The sequence below is a fragment of the Ambystoma mexicanum genome, chromosome 2q, assembly GCF_040938575.1.
Source record: "Ambystoma mexicanum isolate Mex_15411 chromosome 2q, UKY_AmexF1_1, whole genome shotgun sequence".
NCBI classification, from domain to species: domain Eukaryota; kingdom Metazoa; phylum Chordata; class Amphibia; order Caudata; family Ambystomatidae; genus Ambystoma; species Ambystoma mexicanum.
Genome location: NC_090924.1, coordinates 791,576,844 through 791,597,051, shown reverse-complemented (window position 1 = coordinate 791,597,051; position 20,208 = coordinate 791,576,844). Strand labels below are relative to the sequence as shown.

The following is a 20,208-nucleotide window of genomic DNA, read 5'->3' as shown; positions in this document are numbered from 1 at the left end:
CAAAAAGGATATCTTGGCCTCCAACCCTGGTCTCCCTATTGCTGATACCTATACCAGCGCTTCCTCCAGGCAGTCCCTCACCGACATCCTCTTTGTTGTTCCTTCGCCGGATCTATGGACCCCCCATATGATCTCTGTGCTCTGTCCTGTCTCCTTCTCTCCCATAAATGGCGGCACTCGCTGGGATGTCCTCATGGCTTCTTTTGACTCCTCCAGAGTCATCCTTAATGTCTACCTAAATGGTACTGTCATGGTCCAAGGTCCTCAGTCCAATCTCCTCCTCTTCGATAGACGTTTCCCTCGCCTCATCAACTTCCTCACATCTCCAGCTGTCCCCTCCTCTCACTCCTTGCCCACTTTTTTCCCCTCCTCTGCCACTCTTCAGGCTACCTCCACAACTCTGCAGGGCGTACCTCTGTTTTGTACCCCTCCCCGGAAGGTCTTTAAGGCTGACAACCTTCTTCATCTAGCCACTCTCAACTCTCGCTCTGCTGTCAAACACTCCTCTGACATCTGCCATCTCCTTGAAAAACTGGACCTAGATGTCCTCAGTCTCACAGAGACATGGTTCACGGCCAGCTCTGTCACAAGCTTTGACACTCTACTCTCTTATGGCTACAAGATCCTCTCTGCACCCAGATCTACTCGACCTGGAGGGGGCGTAGCCCTTATCTTTCCTGAGTGGATTTCTGCCACTATTATTCCCACTCAGATTTACTCCTCTTTTGAATGCCTTGGCTGCAGGCTCTCAATCGCTCCTAAATACTCTCTTACTGTTGCTACTCTCTACCGGCCCCCCGGGCAAATCACCTCTTTTCTCTCAGAATGGGCTGACCTCTCCTCCTCCCTCCTGGCCTCTACCACTCAACTCCTCCTCCTTGGTGACCTTAACATTCACCTCGATTCTCCCTGTCCCTCATCTCTGCTCTTCCGAAACCTCTACAACTCCCTGTCCCTCTCTATCCTTCCCTCTGGCCCGACGCACTCTGCTGGACACACACTTGATGTCATGATCTCCTCTGGCCTCCCCCTCATCCCCCTCTCTATCCCTCAGACCACTCCTCTCGCCTGGAGTGACCACTGCCTTCTCTCCTCCCATCTCTCACTCTCTTCGCCCCAAGCCAATCCCACCCCAACACTGCCGCCTACTTTTGCAGACATCCGACCCATGAAGCGTGTGTCAGCTGAAGCTTTCGCAGCCACCTTCTCTCCCCCTCCGCCTCCTCCTCCTCTGGCTGACTCTCACCCAGACACAACCCTGTCCCTTCTCTACTCTTCTTTCTCTGACACTCTTGATGCTCTTGCCCCTGTCATGAGGATCCGTTTGAAGCCCAAAGCCAAGTGTAACTCCTGGTATGACTCCGACCTAGCTACACTTAAACAAAAGTGTAGGGCGGCTGAGAAGAAATGGAGGGCTTCTTGCTCATCCTCTGACAAACTGGCCTGTCGCCTGCTCCAAAGGCAATACCGACTCTCTGTCCACTCTAAGAAGAGAGCCCACATTCAAGCCCGTGTCTCTGCGGCATCTAACAACTCAGCCGAACTGTTTAAAATTTGCAAGGAGCTTGCCAACCCTGCGGCAGTCTCCACCCCTCCTCTTGCCTCCCAGGCTCTCTGCAATGCCCTTGCCTCACACTGTACCTCAAAATCCCAGGACATCCTGTCCACCCTCTCCTCCCTTGCCCCTCCTATTCCCCCTCAGTCTGTGCTTGCAGACCCCCTTTAACCACCCCCCAACCGTCATTCTCTTCCTTTCCTATTTTCTCCCCGGACAAGGTCGCTAGACAAGTCCGATCTATGAAAGCCTCATCAAAACAGGTTAATCCCTGTTCCTCTAAAACCATCAAGGACCACATTGACACCCATGCTCTGGCCCTTGCCAATTTTTGCAACCACTCCTTTGCCTCAGGATCCTTCCTCTCCAATCTGAAGCACTCCTTTGTGCATCCTCTTCTCAAGAAACCCAGAGCTGATCCTTCCTGTCCGGCTAACTATCACCCAATTTCCATTACTCCCTTTCTGGGCAAACACCTGGAAAAGCTGGCCATCTCTTAACTTAACCTTCATTCAGATTCCGTTGGCTGTCTTCATGACCACCAGTCTGGCTTCAGGGCGGCCAGAAGCACGGAAACTGCTCTCCTGAACATCCGTGAAGATCTGCTCTCCAACCTGGACTCTAACATTCCCTCTGTCCTCCTCCTTCTTGATCTCTCTTCTGCCTTTGACACGGTCAACCACACCATCCTGCTAAACCGGCTCCGTGATAACCTGGATATCACTGATCAGGCTCGGGCCTGGCTGACCTCTTTTCTCTCTGATCGACCCTCCCAGGTCCAACTCGGGTCCTTCCTATCATCTATCTTCCTCTCTACCTGCAGAGTTCCCCAGGGTTCTAACCTCTCACCCTGGCTTTTCAACCAATACCTGGCAACTCTTGCCCACTGGATTGCCATTTTCTGCTCAAATTTCCAGTGCTATGCTAATGACACAACTCTTTTTCCGGCTGCCCTCATCCACCTCCACCACATCTCTCATCTCTGACTGCCTAACCGCTATCCAAGATTGGCGTGCCGCCAATGATCTTTGTCTGAATGCCAGCAAGACTGAGATCCTCCTCATCGGCACACCATCTCCAACCTTTTACCTCACTCTCTGGCCTGCCTCCCTTGGCCCGCCTCCTACCCCTACCTGCGAGGCTAAGAACCTCGGGGTCATCTTTGACTCCACACTTTCCTTCTCCGCCCATATCTCTGAGGTCACTAAAAAGTTAAACTTCCTACTGCACCTGCTCAGAGGTACTTTGCCTTTCCTCTCCTTCCCTCAGAAGCTCACTGTCTCTCAAGCTCTGGTTCTCTCTAAGTTGGACTATTGTAAAAACCTCTTTCTAAATCTGCCTGCCTCTACTCTCAGCCCTCTGCAACTTATCCAGAACAGGACTGCGAGACTTGTCCTTGGCCTCAAGCCCTGGGATCGTATCTCTCCAGCTCTGAAATCTCTCCATTGGCTCCCGGTGGATGCAAGGATTAAATTCAAAACCCTCTGCATTGTCCACAAGGCTTTCTGGGGCCTGGGTCCAAAATATCTTCAGCTATCCCTTCGCAAATACCTCCCCTCTCAAGCTCTTCGCTCCTCTACCTCTAACTCCCTCCGGGTTAATCGTTTTTCAAAGAAACGAGCTGGAGTAGATATCTATCTTCAGCTGGGGCCTCCCTCTGGAACAGCCTCCCTGCCACTCTAAAACTTGAGAACCATCTCAGGTTCCGGAAGCACCTAAAGACCTTCCTCTTTGTTTCTGCTGTCTCTCCCCCTTTCTCCTGCTGACCCGCTCCCTTGGCACTGTGCACCTGGCCATCCTCTGTCCTCTGGGTCCAGGTACCTGCTCACCCTGCCGCCCTCCTGCACTGCCTCCCGGCCACCCCTTGCACTGGATGGACTGTATCTGTACCCATAAAGCCCCCCACCCCATTTTCTTCTTTTCTGCACTTATCAGACTTACGCAGTCTTTCGCCATAAACACAGCACTTGCCACATGCTGGCTGCACTATCACTGTTTATTGCCTCCTTTCTATTTTTTTTAATTTATAATTTATTCATCTTCTCTCCTCTGCTGTGCACTTTCCACTCTTCCCCCTTCCATGCACGTTTTCCCTATTCCCCATCCCATGCACTTGCGCGTTCTCAATGTCACTGGCCTAGTAAGATCGTTGTTGTTCTTGTGTTCTCCCTTGTTTCCCCTCCCTTGCCTAGTCACGCTCTGAAACACCTGTGTAAGAGCGCAATACAAATAAAATATATCATAATAGCAGGACTAGCCCACACAACACACCCCAGCAGTGGTCCAATTGGGACCACTGCGGAAACATTCATGCATAGCACTCGGACACACTGAAACCAGTTTGTGGATTCGGGTCAGACAAACCCAGCCCACATCCTGCCAGCAAACACACACAGCCCTCCAGTAGCCCGCCAAAAGCTGCTGCTTTCCTGGGAAGTCCTTAGAAGGATTTCTTCCCAGGCCAGGAAGAAGGCTAAAGGACAAGATGTCAAAAGTACAGGCAAAAAATCTCATGGCGTGGCCATGTTTCACCAGTAGCCACAGTTGGTAGCCAAACGCGGTACAGCTGAAACAAAAATACACAAAAAGTGGGGAAAAGTCACTGCTGCCACCAGCCTATCCTTTTAGCACACCTAGAGTAACCAAAACATCCTCTGAGTGTTAGTCTAGGGCAAAACAAAAATGCACCCCATTGTTCATTAGTGTTAGCTGTTTTGTACAATGATAAAAAGTGACCACAAGTGATGCAATAGTAGTAACACGACTAAGGTAAACAATGTTTCCCAGTACTGACAGCCTGAAGGACATATCAGTTTCCCCATAACATTTGAGCAAAGGCCAGTGCAGTGATGCTTAAGGCTTCACTGTACTGCAAAAAGTACAGGGCAGATTCAAAAATAAAAGAAAAATGTTAAAGGGTTCCATAAAGATGGAAGAAAGGGTAGAGTAAAGACAAATCTTTCCTAGCTGACTGGACTTTTGTTTCTGCAGAGTCCAGAATTTAGGGTTTTCACATTTGGACTTTTAACTTTTCTTTAAGAGATTAGATTGTGGGTCTGTATCTTCTGTGCGCTCCAGCACTGCATCCAAAGTTAAGTCATGAAGTTCAAAGGCTTTGGCTTTCAAGTTCCACTCAACGATTTTCTGTTATTTCCACAAGGTTTGAGTTGTTTTTTGGGTTGTTTCATAGCTGAAGCCTTTTTCTGCTTCGTAGAATTATATGGCACTTGGCTGTGGATTGAAATGGCCTCGTCTTCGATCCCTCCATCAACCAATTCTGTCTATTGTGAATAGGCGACACGTGCTAAAAGGTTCGAACTGGCTTTTTAGTTCATGTTCGGAAGTATCAAGTCCAATTTTGCTTGTTAACAGAGATTGAAAAAGGTTGGTAGGGGAGCTTTTATGCTGAATTCCCAACTGCTGGGTAACAGGTTCCAGAGAAGATTTTTCAGTTTGCTATAAATATTTTTGTACAGTTTAAATATTGATGCTAGTATGAAGTTTATGGCTGAAAAGAAGTTTGGTCTGTGATTAGTGGGGTCTCTCAGGGATTCCTTCATTTCACATTTATTTATTTAGCATTTATTTGCAGCGCACAAACCCTGGGGCATATAGGCGCTAGTCACAGAAAGTGCATACATAGTACAAGGTAGGTGCAGGAACACAGACTTGGAGAGCTACTCCTCATGTTACGGGGCGCTCCATCAGGTTGCATAGAAGGGTCATAAAAGATGCAGATATACAGACTGGGAAAGCTACTCATGTTACGGGAGCTCCTACAGGTAGTATGCAGGGCACATGGTGAATGCAGACAACAGTGCAGTAGAGGTGGTTGGAACATAAACAGATACAAGTGTAACAGGAAGAATGTCTTTCTTGTAAGAGTAGAGGTATTTCGTTTGAAATTAGGTAAGTTATGGCAGTTATGGCAGCCAAGTAACGTGATCTGGATCCAGGAAATTGAAGCAACACTGAGTGTTAGGTAGAATTCTCATCTTTGGCTAATTTCCCTCACCTAGTGAGTCCCCCAGCAGCTTTGGTGGATTTCTGGAGTTTATTTTTTCCACTTGGTAAGAGTGAGAGCTTTTCCCCCTCTTACCTGTGCTTTGCTATGGGTTTGTACCGGTGTTTGTGGTTATGGACTCTGAAGTACACCACTTCAGTAGCCCTCTTCTTTTTGTGTGTCACACATCACCTTCAGTGCCGTGGCACAGGGTTGTCTTTGAGACTTCCCTCGACTCCATTTATGAGGCGACTACCATCCCCCAGAAAAGGGTAAAGTTGCCATTAACTTTACTTGGTCATTCTATCACAGATCCAGTACCCCCCATCTTCCATGGAGTACTGGAAAGGGTTCATTCGTATCCCTTTTTATCTGTACCTCCTAGAGCATTGTTTTTGCTCTTTTAACATTTAGACTTGGCTGGTGGCAGTGGTATCTATCCTAACTTTTCTAGCGCGATTATATTCGATCAACGTGGTACTGTTCTTGGCTATTATATAAGCCTCGAACATAAACCCGCTCGACCAAATCGTCTTTATTTTGGCTCCGGTTGAGTTTATTCGCCATTTCTTTTTGTTAAAGTCCTTCTTGTGTCTTATTTTGCGCGGCAAACTAGGTTCGCCTTCTTCGTTCACTGTCTTTTGTCAGGCTTCTGCTCAGAAGCCCCCCTCAAGGCGCCTGGGTGTCTAGGTGGGCTGAATGTGAGGGAGGGGTGTAGTCACCCCCTGCACAGGGTATCCTAGGAAACCCAAGTCGCACTTTGTCATGATTGGCCAGGGTAGTTGTCCGGGCTGGACAACCCCCCTGCTGGGTGATTGACAGCCAGGCTGTGTGAATGGGGGTTTTCCGCATAAAAGGCAGGTCTCTTGGGCTAGAAGTCCGAGACTCACCACTGGAACTACAAGGAACCGAAGAAAAGCGGAGAGAACGACGGCTGCTGCAACTACCCCGTCCCGGTGAAACCCTGCTGCAGTCCTGAGCTATCTTCCCTTCAACGACTCAGGGAAGATCCAGTCCAGAGCCTTCTTCCCTTGAGCTTGGTGGGGATAACCAGCTCATCTTCTACAGCCAGAGGATCCTCTTCCTTGGTCGAAATCGCTGCACGTTTCTGTAGTGGTCCGGATAGCACCTTTTATTACTCGTCGCTGCTGCCGGCTTCATCCCTTTGTGGTGCAGAACCCCTTCAGACTTCCTCGTTCACAACGAAGCTCCAGGAATCGTGGGTCTGCAGGAAACCAACAAACTGCCAGGGCACCAGCTGCACCATTGGAACAAGGTACTGTGTTCTACTTGAGGAAACTGGGTGAATCCCTTTTCTTCATTTCCAAGGCTTGCCCTAGTCTTCCCTCCTTCTTATAACTTTTGCTTCCGAACATTGACAATATTGAAGTACTTTTGGCTACATTGAATCGTGAACGGTCTGACTGTGTGATCTTCGGCAACAGGCCCCAGTGTCTTTTGGCCCTTTGACTTTTGAACTCCTGTCTCTGAGTGTTTCTTGATTCTGCCTGTGATTTTTGCCTCCAACTCCCTCTGGGTATCACAGGTGCTAAGTGTGTTTTTGCCCCGGTAGCATTTCATGTCACGGACACGCGTTTATTTAGTAGACCGAACTGTCAAAAAGTGATCGCAATCGTATTCATGGTAACGTGTTTTGGTTGTAACACCGGTTCATTCAACACAGGGTACTTACCTTGAGACTTACCGTACAAAGTGAATTGGTTAGTTGTATATTTAACGTGTGGTTTTTATTTGAGTTTAATAGAAGTGTTGTCTTTATAACGAATGGTTTAAAAATAAATGTACTTATATTTTTTACCTGAAACCTTGAGTCAGTGTTTGCTTGAGTCATAATAATTGTGGTCCCTTTGTGTAATCTCTGCTACTGCTCATATACTCTTGTGATCAGCCTGGCTGCTCTGCCACTGCTACCACTCTGACATAGTAGTACAGGCTTGTACCAAAGGTAAAACTTGTATTGCCACCTGTAGTCTTAATTGTGTGTAGTGGTCCCTAAGGGCACTGCACAGGATTCTGCCTATCACTGATCAGTGTGGAACAAAGGTTGACAATGGGGCAAAGGATAAGAATGCGAAGAATGCGAACGGGTTAGGGTATGACCCAAGGTTTGTCTGCAGGGCATCGGGTGCAACAGTGAATCGTCTAGGTGCAGTAGGAGACAAGAGGGGTACAGAGTAACGGAAGGGTGGTGATTGCATATGCCTGTATGATAGGGTGGGTTTGGCCATGTGGTCGACTGGAGTAGAGGCAGAAAATGCAGTGAGTGGAGCAGAGTAGGCAGCAGTCACGGGCATAGGTGGTGGGTATGAGGGATGTGTTCAAATGAACGTAATCCTGCAATGGATAATGGCATAAGTGGTTGGTAGAAGTCCTACCAGCATGTAGAAGGGATCGAGCCAGTGATGATTGCATCCGCGGCAGGTGGTAGGAAGGGACCCAGACAGGCATCAACTTGCCCCTTATGTGCGGCCCTTAGGTGGAGGCCGGCGTTGGCCATCCGGCCCCATTGGCGGCTAGATTTTAAAAGTAGGTGGACCAATTGCATCTGCCTCCAGGCAAATGGGATCGGGACAAGGTCAGGCAGTGGCGGCCATGCTGAAATCGGCCTTGCTGGGCTAGATTGCCCCTCCATGCGGTCCTGGGTTTGTAGGCTGGTGGGATGAGCCTTGCTCTCAGGCAGATTCGGAAAAGGCCTCACATAGTGAGGTATCCTCTATGGAAGATGAAGTGATTTACCCTAGGCCTGTAACAGAGCAGATGAACTGGAGAGGCGATCACTCCCTAACGCCCCTTACATGTCGTTATTCTTGTCTGTATGGTTTAAGAGCTGGGTAAGAGTCATTGACTGAAATGAAACTGGTCCTGTAGAATTACGTTCAGACCCCTTTTGTGTTCGTTTTCCGACTCATGAGTCCTTCCACATAATATGAAGTACCCCGGTAGTGGAGAGGGGTGAGTCAAGCGGCAACTCCTTATGACAAAAGTGAGATTTTTGGATGTGGGGTCACTGATGTTGATGGCGTTAGGTGGGGAGGGGCTGGTAATGTTAGACACTGGCCTTCTGCAAAGTTAGAAGTGTGCGGTTAATGGAGAAGAGCACACCAATTTTTCAATTGAATGACGTCTCTCGGAGTCCGGTTTACTACTTATTTTGTACATGTTTGAATTTGCTAGGGTGTGTGGGGGTGGGGGGACTTAGCACAACTCAACATAAGGCAAGGTTGTAATCCACTCGTCTGGTCTCTCGTGGCCTGAAGACCAGTCGGGAACTTTTGGCACTCGAGGCCCAAGGCTAAACCGATTCGACAGAAGTTTCCTGCAGTCCGCCACGGACTGCGGCAGACTGCACTCTCGGCCACACCGCCAGGGACCATCCTTGTATCTGCAGGTGTCGGATTCATACTCGCTACTCCATCAACCTTGGCTATAATGAGGTTCCGTGCAATGCTGAATGCACTCTGGTCCACCACTCTGGATTAAAACATGATTCGTCGTGTAAACATATAGTTCTTGAGTTCAATTTAAGTGGATACGTACACAGGGAGATTAGCTTTTACACTCAATGTGTGATGGCTATCGTAATGGCAGTGAGAGTTGCGGTTCTGTAGGTTCATTGTACAAGTTTTTGGACATATAGACATTGTAATGTTTTATGAATAGGTAGTGAAAATGAAGTGCTAATGTGCTTTGGTGTCGGTTGATTTTTTAGATTCAAATGTTTTCTAGAGTAGCTCAAGGAAAAATACAGAACATCCTCTTTTTGATCCACGTTAGCACAAGATGCTGAAACAGACGTTTTCAAACAGCTTCCCTAACTCATGCTCTAGCACCGCTGATCCTGATCGTTGCCCAATCACTGAAGGGAGAGGCGCGCACACACACTCACTCCCACATTGATACTGACGCTTAGGCAGCTTCTTGGGCGTATATCATAATAAAAGCACCCAGCAATCTACCATTCTCTAATGAGAGAAGTGTGGGAGATTGCTAGCAGTACTGAAATTGAACTATTTTGGAGAAAGGGGTCATCTAAATATACAGCATTGGGTCTTAGCATCTATTTCTCGCTTTCACATCCTCTCATCTTCCCCTCTCTCATTTTCTTTCTTTCAGCAATGTCCGGATGTCCTTGGTGGGGGCACAGTAGTCCCATGCAAAGCTAGGTGCTCTGATCCTGCTACAGTGGTGATTTGGCGCAATGTGAAATCGTATTAACATAACCTCTCCATAAAATAACACAAATAAAATGTGTTCGGGCTAAGATGCATCGATAACATGAATGTTCTAGAATCACAGTTTCTTGTAGAATCTTACTGGGCCTGTGAAACCTCTACATTTCTGTTGCCAGCTCTTGCTCTTTGCTACCAGATGTTTTTTGTTAGTGTAGAAATAATTGTAAATACTTTCACGTTTCTCTCCATGATTTCTAATTCGTAGTCATTGGCATCCAGGAAACATCCTAAAGTTTCCCAGTAGAAAGAGGAGTACACAATTACAGATTGTGTCACTAAATATTGTATTTTTATTTTGCTTTTTCAGATATCTCTCAACTGGACAGTGCACACACGCAGCAGCCATATTGGGCCCAGAAAACGCAGGCCTTGCAAAGGACCCCAGCTGGATAATAAGATAGTCTGATCACATATGGAACTACTGAATATGTTCAAAATAATGTAAAAAGATCAAAACAAGGAGGTGCGCGCCTCTGTGGATTTTGAAGAGCAAAAACATACGTTGTATATGATTTGATTGTATTAAATTACGTTACGTCTACTTTAAAGACACTAGCTAAAAAAACACATGCGCGGATATTAAATTGTGTCTATTAAATGTGTGTATTATATCGGCCTTTACTAGGATTATAGATCAGAAGTCGGTAGTTAATGTTCTGATAATGGCATTTCCATTTTGCGGTTGTACCTTTAATGCTGCATTATCTGTAGAGCACACACAATATAAAGGTGTGTTTTGAAGCCCGTGAATATCATGCAGCTCACGCCATTAACCTAGACAGTGTATTAATTATAGAAACTATATTGCGACACAAAAAAATGTAAATTATAAACTATGTTTAAAAATAAAATATTTTTGTAGAAATCCGTCTGTTGAGATTTATTCACAACCAGTGTTATGAAACAGAGGGGGGATCAATAAATTAGACCTTAAATAAATAAATTATGAACAGGGTGGTTTCCCTTTGGGTTGAAAAAAATGTAACTTGGGATTCTCTTGGGGCCGGAATAAGTCAACAAGTAGTTTACAAAATGTAAGGAGCACTTCCTCTTGGGTGTAATAAATAAACCATAAAGTCAGTTTGGGATGTAAGTCAGTCTTGCTCCCCTTTTCCGGCAATACATGGGGATGAAAGTCACTCACGCTTTGGTGCTTTTAGTGCCCTCAACACTTACCCAAGTTCTGTGAGTGTTGTCCTCTTTTCCTTCACTCATCAACTGCAGCGCCCAATAACACTATGCAGTCTTTGGCATATTGACTGCGGTCAAAGAGGGGGGATATGTAAACTGAGTGACAAAGTCCCCCGCCTGGCTCTGCAGACATCTAGTTGGGTGACCATGGTAGACAGGAGCCTCCCAAACAATAGACTTGGGGGCAGGTGGTATGGGAAGGATCTCCTGGTCATCACCACTTAGTGCCGTCATAAGGCAGAGGATTGTCACATGAGGGGGAAAATGGATAGAATGAGCTCTTGTGAATCTGAATGATTGTTATATTACTTGACATTTATATAGCGCCTTATGTGTCATTGGTATGACCTCATAAGCGCTGGTAGGTTGAATTCCCTCAGGAACCGCAGTTCAATTCAGTAGAGGGAGAGAGTGTTGTATGGTGCGCGGGCCCACCGGATATGTGTGCAGCTGGTGTGGTTGTTGCATGATAGCTGCTTCTTAGCGGTAGGTATGGTGCTGAGGAATCAGTTGGATGTGTTCAGTCTGGAGGGTGGACACCCAGACTGAGTTCTAGCTGCGTAAGGCCTGAGGAGATGCCTAAGCTAGCCGGAATGTGCTCAGCTAGCTGTGTTTTTTATTAGGATGTGTTTGTGGAGTCATGTTAGTATGAGAACAGCTGGGCCGAATGCGTTATAACATAGCTGTGTTCTAGTTGAATGATGGTGTGTAGGAGAGAGTAAGCGTAGTAGTGTGATATGGTGGTTATCAATAAAGTGCCTGTGACCAAGAATGAGAGCAGGACAGGGGGCGTACATAGCGGCATACGTATATGAAGTGACAGGATGGACAGGGTCAACATGTCATACAGATAACATGGGGATACAGGTACATAGCATATACATAGCATACATAGGAGATGCAGAGATATATCTGTTCCATCCACTCCATCCTTTCCCTCCTTTTTCCATCGACTCCATTCACTAGGGATGACACTATTCAGCACACCTTTTAAGTTCAACTTTAGCACAGTGACGCTATTAGGCACACCTTCTAAATTCAACTTTAGCACAGTGACACTATTAGACACACTTTGTAGGTTCAACTTTGACGCTATTAGGCACAATCAATGATGTTGGGGACACTTTCTAAATTCAACTCAGCACTTTAGCACAGTGACACTATTATGCACACTTTTTGTAGGTTCAACTTTGATGCTATTAGCACAGTGACGCTATTAGGCACACTTTCTAATTTCAACTTTAGCACAGTGACACTATTAGACATACTTTGTAGGTTCAACTTTGACGCTATTAGGCACACTCAATGATGTTGGGGACACTTTCTAAATTTAACTGAACACTTTGACACAGTGACGCTATTAGGCACACTTTCTAAATTCAACTTTAGCACAGCAACACTATTAGGCACACTTTCTAAATTCAACTTTGGCACAGTGACTCTATTAGGCACACTTTCTAAATTAAACTTTGGTATGGTGTTGCAATGTTTTCCACATGTGCAAACCTAGGCCGCATTGCCCTTCAGAGAGCTGACTGATGCTACACTGCCCCATTAAGAGAACAGAGTTCTCAGAATCCAAATAATCCTTTAGCGTAAATATGTGTTTTCTCTACTGCAAGCAGGGCCCTGCTCAGACGTCGGATCCTTTGAAAACTTCAACCTGACTCGCACAGGGAGATCTCTAAATCCAGAGATACAGCATTGGTTTCTCTCACCAGTAACTCCTAAGGTTGTAGGCCTAGGGTCCAGGACACCTAAACCTTTGTTAAACATGGTAGTGATGCAGAGAGTAGAAATGGACCCCAAAATGGCAGATCAGCATTATAAAAGCTTGGTCCAGCTCCTCCATCCCAAATTGCTCACAGCTGACTTAAGATGAACCAATCACTTGCAATCACTCATTTTCCCACGTAGTTGAAGACCCGCAAATAATTCATAGCCAATAGATGTGGTTAGTGCTATTTGAATCCAGACTGTCGTACAGTGTGATAATTTGGTGTAGAAGCTCGCAAAACGGTGTTTGAGAAGGATGGGGCGAGAGCAAGGAGTTGGATGGAGTTTGGAGCTTGAAAAGAGGATGAAGGCAGAGAATAGAAGGGAGGGCGGGTAAGTCAACAGGATTTTCCCGGTAACCGCCAAGAGGTAGTTGATGCAAAAGAGCAGGTGATTGGTTGGAAACATCTGGAGGAAGTTGGTGCAGAAGCCTATTGGACAACATCAGGCGGCAGGTGATTAAAGGGAGCAAGAGGCTAGTTAGAAATATCAGGAGGAGGAGAAAGTCAGGACACTAGCAAAACCCTGGCTAGTAAGATCTGGAAGGTACTTGAGGGCATGTTCGGCCTAAGGTAGGGGTGAAGGGTGAGGCACTGATCTGAAGAGGCGAAGAGGAGAATGAGTACATGCTGTAACGACACAAAGGTAATGGGCCAAAGCAAGAGAAGACCGGTGGTGAAGAGGGTATGTATCCGTGCCCTGTGGAACGGATGTGAAGGAGACTCTCCTAAACAAAACCAAAAAAACAAGCATTGGCAATGCCAATAGATTTGACGTTTACTGTTTTTGGCATTTTGCGTTTATAGGCACCAGGGTGCAAGAAGTAGAGTGCAAAGTTTTAAAGGAGGATGCAAAAAGGATGCAGTGTGGAAAAGAATGAGAAGGAAGGAGAATAGAGCAAGGGAGGAAATGATTAAGGGAGTGTGCCATTGATGATGAGTATGAGGAAATATGAGTGAGCAAGGTTGAAAGTGAGAGGGTAAGAAATAAAGACGGTGTGTGAGAGGAAGGATGAGAGGGTGTAGGGAGTGGGTTGTAGAGTGAGTTGGGTGGGTGGAGAATTTGAAATCCCCGCAACTGGGACCGAGGCCAAGATGGAGCCAATTGGAATAATCTAGATGTGCAGAAATATGGGCCAAAGGTTAAAGTAAAAATCTGTAATAGTTAAGCATGAGTAGGTCATGCAGATCTGTTTTCCTCTTTATTTAATTTTTTACAGTCCTGTGTGGGAAAGAGCAAAGCAAGTTTAAGAGTTCAGATGAAGGTACATGACTGTGAGCAATTCACGTCTGACATGCAACTTGAGAGCTCCGTTTAGCTATACTGGAGGTAAAAATAAATAAAGCATCCTTCAGAACTTCTTCACAGCCCTCACCCAACTCTAGGGCTATTCCGTGCCTTGTGATTGCTAGATATTACAGGTGAGCAGACTACGAACCCCCTCGTCCAGCATACTAAATAAATGACATACTTTACCTGGATCCAAGTCCCCGACCCCGATTTGGAAAGGGCACTCTTTCCTGCTTTATAAGAAGCCATTCGTTGTGTTTTACTTCAGTATCTTGGCTGTCTTTATTTCTAAACGGAAACAATAAAACCATTTTAATAAAACCTGCTCAAATAACTGTTTAAGGACCATCACCTGGCACGTTCTACACCACTTATTCTCCGGATGCAAGAAAACCCAAAGCAGCCAGTGGGTAAATCGCAGACTGCCCCACCCCCAATAGGTGCCAACAGTTTACGCCTCCACAAACCCCTTTCACTTACACCTGTGTGCCAAAACCAATTAACTCTCCCTTCACTCTGGCAGCGTCTCTGCAAGGCCTGGTTTAGGGGGTGATGTTGAGGCAAGGGCAAACTGTCCCTCATGTCGCAAAAACACCTCAAAAAGGCTGAAATAAAAAAAAAAACATGTATATTCACTCACATCAGCAAGTGCACAAAAGCTAGCAGGTTCTCCTCTCTAGAAAGAACATGGCATGATAAACTGTTCTGTGGTTTTTTCCCACTTTGAGAGCCTGCAGCCATCACTTTTTGCTCACTGTACTTTTCACAAAGGAGGAATGTACATGTGCATATCAGTCTTTGTCCCGCCCACAAGGGCAGTCCAGCACCGAAATGCCAGACAAACCTTTGAACAAGACTACCAACAGCAACCCCAGATGCATGTTTCAGCCTTGTTGGGCCTCATCAGTGACATGAAGCTGTGCCTCTGAGCACGGTGCGCAAGGGGTCCACTTCTGGGTTCCCCCAGGTAATAGGGTGACCAACCCCAAGTACCTTGCCACCTTGACCCCTCTCTAAAGCACCATGCATGCTACAGCACATCTCATCACAAGACTAAGGCCATTTGGCCACATCACCCCCATCCTCCAGGATTCTATTAAAATTTAATTTTGCCAATATGTGGCTTTCACCAGGAGATGCTAATAGATGATGGCATCTGGGACTCCTGTGAGTAGTGTTGCCACCATCCAGGTGGGAGATAACCTGACCTTGGACAACTATTTTTAAACATGCAACAGGGCTGAAAGGCTTTACTTTGCGGAGCGCAAGCTGGCCTTGCTATTTGGCTCTTCTTGGCAATGTGCATTCTTATGGAATGTGTCCTCCCACGAAATCATCTTGGAAATCATTTCCTGCTCTAGAAGATCTCGGAATTTGTTTTGACAGTAGGTGGCACTTTGTGGCTCCACCGTCAAAGCCCTGTCACGCTTTTCACACCTGCATTCGGACATGACATTGGTCACAAAATCAATAGTTTGCACTGCGCTGCCTCATTTCTGTTTTTCCGCATTCTCGGCACACTTCTCAGAACGCTTGACTTAACCTCCAAATTTCTTTCAACACACTTTGGCTATTTCTCGACATGTTTAGTCAAAATGTCAACTCCAAAGGCTATTGGTTTCAAAAGATGTCGATTACAGATCCTCACAGAATCTGTCTCTGATGCCTCGGCACGGGCCATGATGTTGAGTGCTGCTCCTGCCAATCGATGATGGCCAAAGGACTGAAGGAGAGAATATTGAAGCTCACCTTGGGTCGTTGGACATCTAAACCTCACAGTACCACTCCTTCGAAAAGAAAATCCTCCAAAGGTCATAGCTCCGCGGGTGAAAAATCTCCTGGAAGAGCCAAAAAACATTAAAAGAGATCACGTTCCAGGAGCGACTCCTTTCATTTCTCTTCATCTTTGATGAAGAAGAGACATCACCACTCTTGATATATGAGATTTTATTTATAGCACGGCTGTACACCAGTGTTTCAAGGCGCGACGAGGCAAGGGAGGGGAACAAGGGAGGATAAGACCACAATCTTACTAGGCCAGGTGACATTGAGATCACGGCAGGTGAGAGGGAAGGGGAAAAAGTGCCAGGGGAGGAAGAGGAGGAGGAGAAGTGAGACACAGGATCAAGATATAGAAAGAGTGTGGCAAAAAAGTGGCAGTGCAGGGGTTAAATGCAGACAACAGGTGAATATAAGTGCAAGTAGTGGGACTGTAGGGTTGCAGATACAGCCCCAAGTGCAGGGTTTCCAGTAGGCAGCGCAAGTGAGCAACTGGGAGGACAGGGACCTGGGTCCAAAGTTCAGAGGGTAGCCAGGTAACCAGTGCAGTATCAGACAGGAGGTCAGCAGGGAAGCAGAAGATAAAAGGCAGAAGCAAAGAGCAAAGTCTTGAGCTGCTTCCGGAACCGGAGATGGTTCTGCTTAAGTTTGAGAGGCAGGGAGGCTGTTCCAGAGGGAGGGGCCGGCCGAAAAGAGAGATCTGCCCCCAGTTTGTTGATTAGAAAAGCGACTGACACTCGGGGAGTTTGAGGATGAGGAGCAAAGAGCTCGCGAAGGAAGATTCTTCAGAAGAGAAAACTGGAGGTATTTTGGATCAGGCCCTAGAAGGCCTTGTGGACATTGCAAAGGGTCTTGAATTTGATCCTTCCAGCCACTGGGAGCCAATGGAGAGATTTCAGTGCTGGAGAGATAAAATCCCTGGGCTTGAGGCCAAGGACATGTCTCGCAGTCCTGTTCTGGATGAGTTGCAGAGGACGGAGAGTAGAGGCAGGTAGATTTAAAAAGAGGCTGTTACAGTAGTCAAGCGCCTAGAGAGAACCAGAGCTCTGGACTTCAACCAATCCCTCACCTGACACGCACTAGGTACGTTTCCTGTCAAAATCCACCTCAGCGGGAAAATGGGAAGAATTTGGATAAAAAATGCTTCACGTATTTTCGAATACTTCGCCTTCCAAGGAGCAAAGTAAAAATATGGAACCCACTGCCTCTTCCCAGACCGGCAGGCACTATGACAAATCTTCAGTCTGCTTGCCTAAGAGCCCGGGGGAAAAACCACTGCTAAAAGCTACCAGCTAATGGTCGACATAGTCAACCACCGGAACTCCTTTATTCATTGAAGTCGTATCAGCGTCTTCCTCAAAGACTGCTTTGATGTCAAAGAAACCCTTGACATCTATGTACGCACCACAGCCTTGTACAGAGTTTTACACATCTTTTCACTCCATCTATGCAGACAAGGATTGGGAAGTTGCTGAATGCAGACTCGAACCTTTCAGGGCATCTCAAATCCCCAAAGAACTAATCTCTGAGGAGGCCTGAATGGAAGAGCTGGCCTCAAATCTAAACAAATGCCAGAGGACTCGACACCTCTCCAGAGGTTGAATTCAAGCAACCTGGTGCTCATTCACACCCCAGTGCTGCTTATATGAAGGTCATGAATAGAGTAATTGATTGTTAAGGGAGCAGCCGTCCATCTAAAGATATCATTTAATTGCACCACACTGATTCTTTTTAGACAAAGTTCGCCCCAACAAACCTTTTAACCTTCCATGCAGCTGTAAGAGATCCCCTCCTTGAAGTGTGGAAGAAGCCAGGAACTGAATCAGCGGGCTACAAAGAGCTTTTCCAAAAATATAAACCTTCATCTCTGAATCCCAATTCCCATTCCAAACACCCAACCCTCAAACATCTTGTTCAGGCTGCCCCTTCCACCTCAATGTCCACAGCCTATCCATCACTATCGCCAGATGGGGACAATACAACATATGATGCTTTTGCAATCAACGTATTTGCAGCTGGCAGCATGGCCCTAAAAGCCATTATTGCTTCCTGCATTCTGACTAAATATTGGGAGGAGCCAGGAGTGAGACTCGGACATAAAGAGTAATGGTTTTGGTCAAAGACTTTTATTAAAATAAAAGGGTGTGGGGACATGCCTCTCTGTCCCTACGCTTAAGAGGTGTTTCCCTACCTAAAACCAAAAAAAGGGTCTGTCATAAATGTCAGAATGGTCAAAGCAAAACGTCCCATGTCCAAAGTAGTATTCTGGCCCTCACACTCTAACAAAATAAACTCCAACTTGAAAAGGATTATGTCTCCAACACAAAGGTTCCAGAAGGATACAGTTCCTTGTTCCAGAGGGTAGATTTCCCTTTCCTCTGTTGTATATTCAAAGATACCAGTTCCTTGAGTTTCTCTTGATCCACAACACCACTGGTGCACAAAATAACTTGCCTCTTTGTCTTTCACCTGTTAGGATACCTGGTAAACTCTCCTGCCAGGTTTTCACTCCTCTTCTCTTTGGTTTCACTCAGCCTTTTGTTAGTCCTGATATATCCTTCTCAGCACCCCTTTTGATTAGAAATGTCTTGCACACTGCTCAGTTTGTCCTTGCCTGGTGTGCTTCCGTACCACTGCGTTCTTATTATGAACACACTTGCAATTGCCTGGTATACTCTCCTGTCAGGACTTTCTTAAATGTATATTTTCCTTGCAGCTTTAACTTGCATGGTGTACTCTTCCTTCCAGGGCGTTTCTAATGTGAGTTCTGCACAAACGTCCACACTTGATATTCTCTTATGTTTGCTTTGTCTGATACTGTATCTGCCTTGTACACTATTCTGCCACAGCTTTTCTTATATGTGTATTGCATACACTCCAACTTGAAAGCCTCTTACTTTTGTTCTTTGTTCCCTTTTAAAGAAATGCTTATTGCCTCTTTCGGTTTCATATACTTCCTTTGCTTCCTTAAGTTATTCGCACTTTGTGTGACTGCCAATATGTCCCGATGTGTCCGCCTCCCTTTCGTGGACTCAACGACTCTTGCTGGCGTAATTAGTTTCTCCCACGGCAAGCCGGTGGCGGTCATTCAGCGTCTCCTTCTGTTTTGCCGCCTTTGTACCTCGGCCTCGCTCGGTTCATGCTGGATTCTTCTGCTTTGTTCCAGCCCTCAAAGGCAAACGCTGCCTCTCAACACCTGCGAAAGCCCAGTAGCCCTGTGTCTGCTTCTAGCTTTCCCCTAGAGCGTTTCTTTTGCGGTCAACTTTGCTTTCCTTCTTTCCTGAGCCGGTCAGCTCCACAGCACTCTCTGCAGCCCCACGGTCTCTCGGCCCCAGCAGTGTGCCTCAGTCAGCTGCCTCTGCTGGTAAAATTTCCCAGCCACAAGTATGCGCTCACAACAACTAGAGCACAGCTGGTGTTATTGGTCTTAATTGCTACGCATTACTCGGCTCATCTTCCGCATCCCAGTATTCTTGTAGTTATGGGAATGATAGTCCATTCTTGAAGTTTTATATGTGAAGTATGGGTAGGTGTCCTCCGTGTTCTTTAAGGGTAAACCCGGTCTGGATGACTTATAGGTAGCATCTGAGAAGGTGTTTCCCTGAGTCTTAGAGGTTAAGTCAGATATTGATGGATCGCATACAGATCTCATTAGCAGCACATCAGTACACTTCCTAGGTGTATGAGGGGAGGTGTAACAATATGCCATTAAGGCATTGGGTATGCATGGGGTATCCGCAAGAGAGGAAGGCGAATACCATGCCTTATCCGATGGTGCCCTGATACTCTCCCGGAGGTTGTTAACCACCCCGCCCCACCATGTGATCCTCCCTCTTAGCCGGCACCAGGGTCAGGATCAGGTAGCAGGGATGATGCCATGGGATTAATCACAATATTCATATACTTTTATGGGAAGGGTTTCTGGAGGACAACTATGTTTTTCCACTGTATATGGAAAACATGGCTTTATTAACATCTATACTTTTTGGTGTAGAAATATCCTGAGATGTACAATGTTCTCAATGGAAAGGCTATTGAGGGAGCAGTCTCTCAAAAGCAGTAGCCAATAAGCTGCTGCTGAGCAATCTGCCAACAGATGTCAGTGAGACGCTGCCACTGGAAAGGATGTAGGCAATTTTGTTTACAGAATGATGCCCTTTATCAATGTATGATGTGTGAAGGTATGTTCGACAATGACGTGCAGTGGGCCCTAACTTGTATGTATTAACGTCTGTGTGAAATCACAGAAATGATCTTACAGGAAGTGACATGAGGCTTTGATACTTGATGGTATCATGGAAAGCAACATTGCAAGAAATTGTCATGAGTAAACTAAAAAGCAAACACAATTTGATGTAAAT

General features: G+C 46.3%; 1 protein-coding gene across 1 annotated transcript in view; it reads left to right on the top strand.

The window, feature by feature from the left end:
* The window catches only part of PITRM1 (pitrilysin metallopeptidase 1), a 1,609,076-nt gene extending 1,598,400 nt beyond the window's left edge, over positions 1-10,676 (top strand). Inside the window, exon 27 of the mRNA XM_069648021.1 lies at positions 10,119-10,676. Coding sequence (XP_069504122.1) covers positions 10,119-10,212 — 94 coding nt within the window. The 3' untranslated portion in view covers positions 10,213-10,676. The remainder of the gene's footprint in view (positions 1-10,118) is intronic.
* The last annotated feature ends 9,532 nt before the right edge of the window (positions 10,677-20,208 follow it).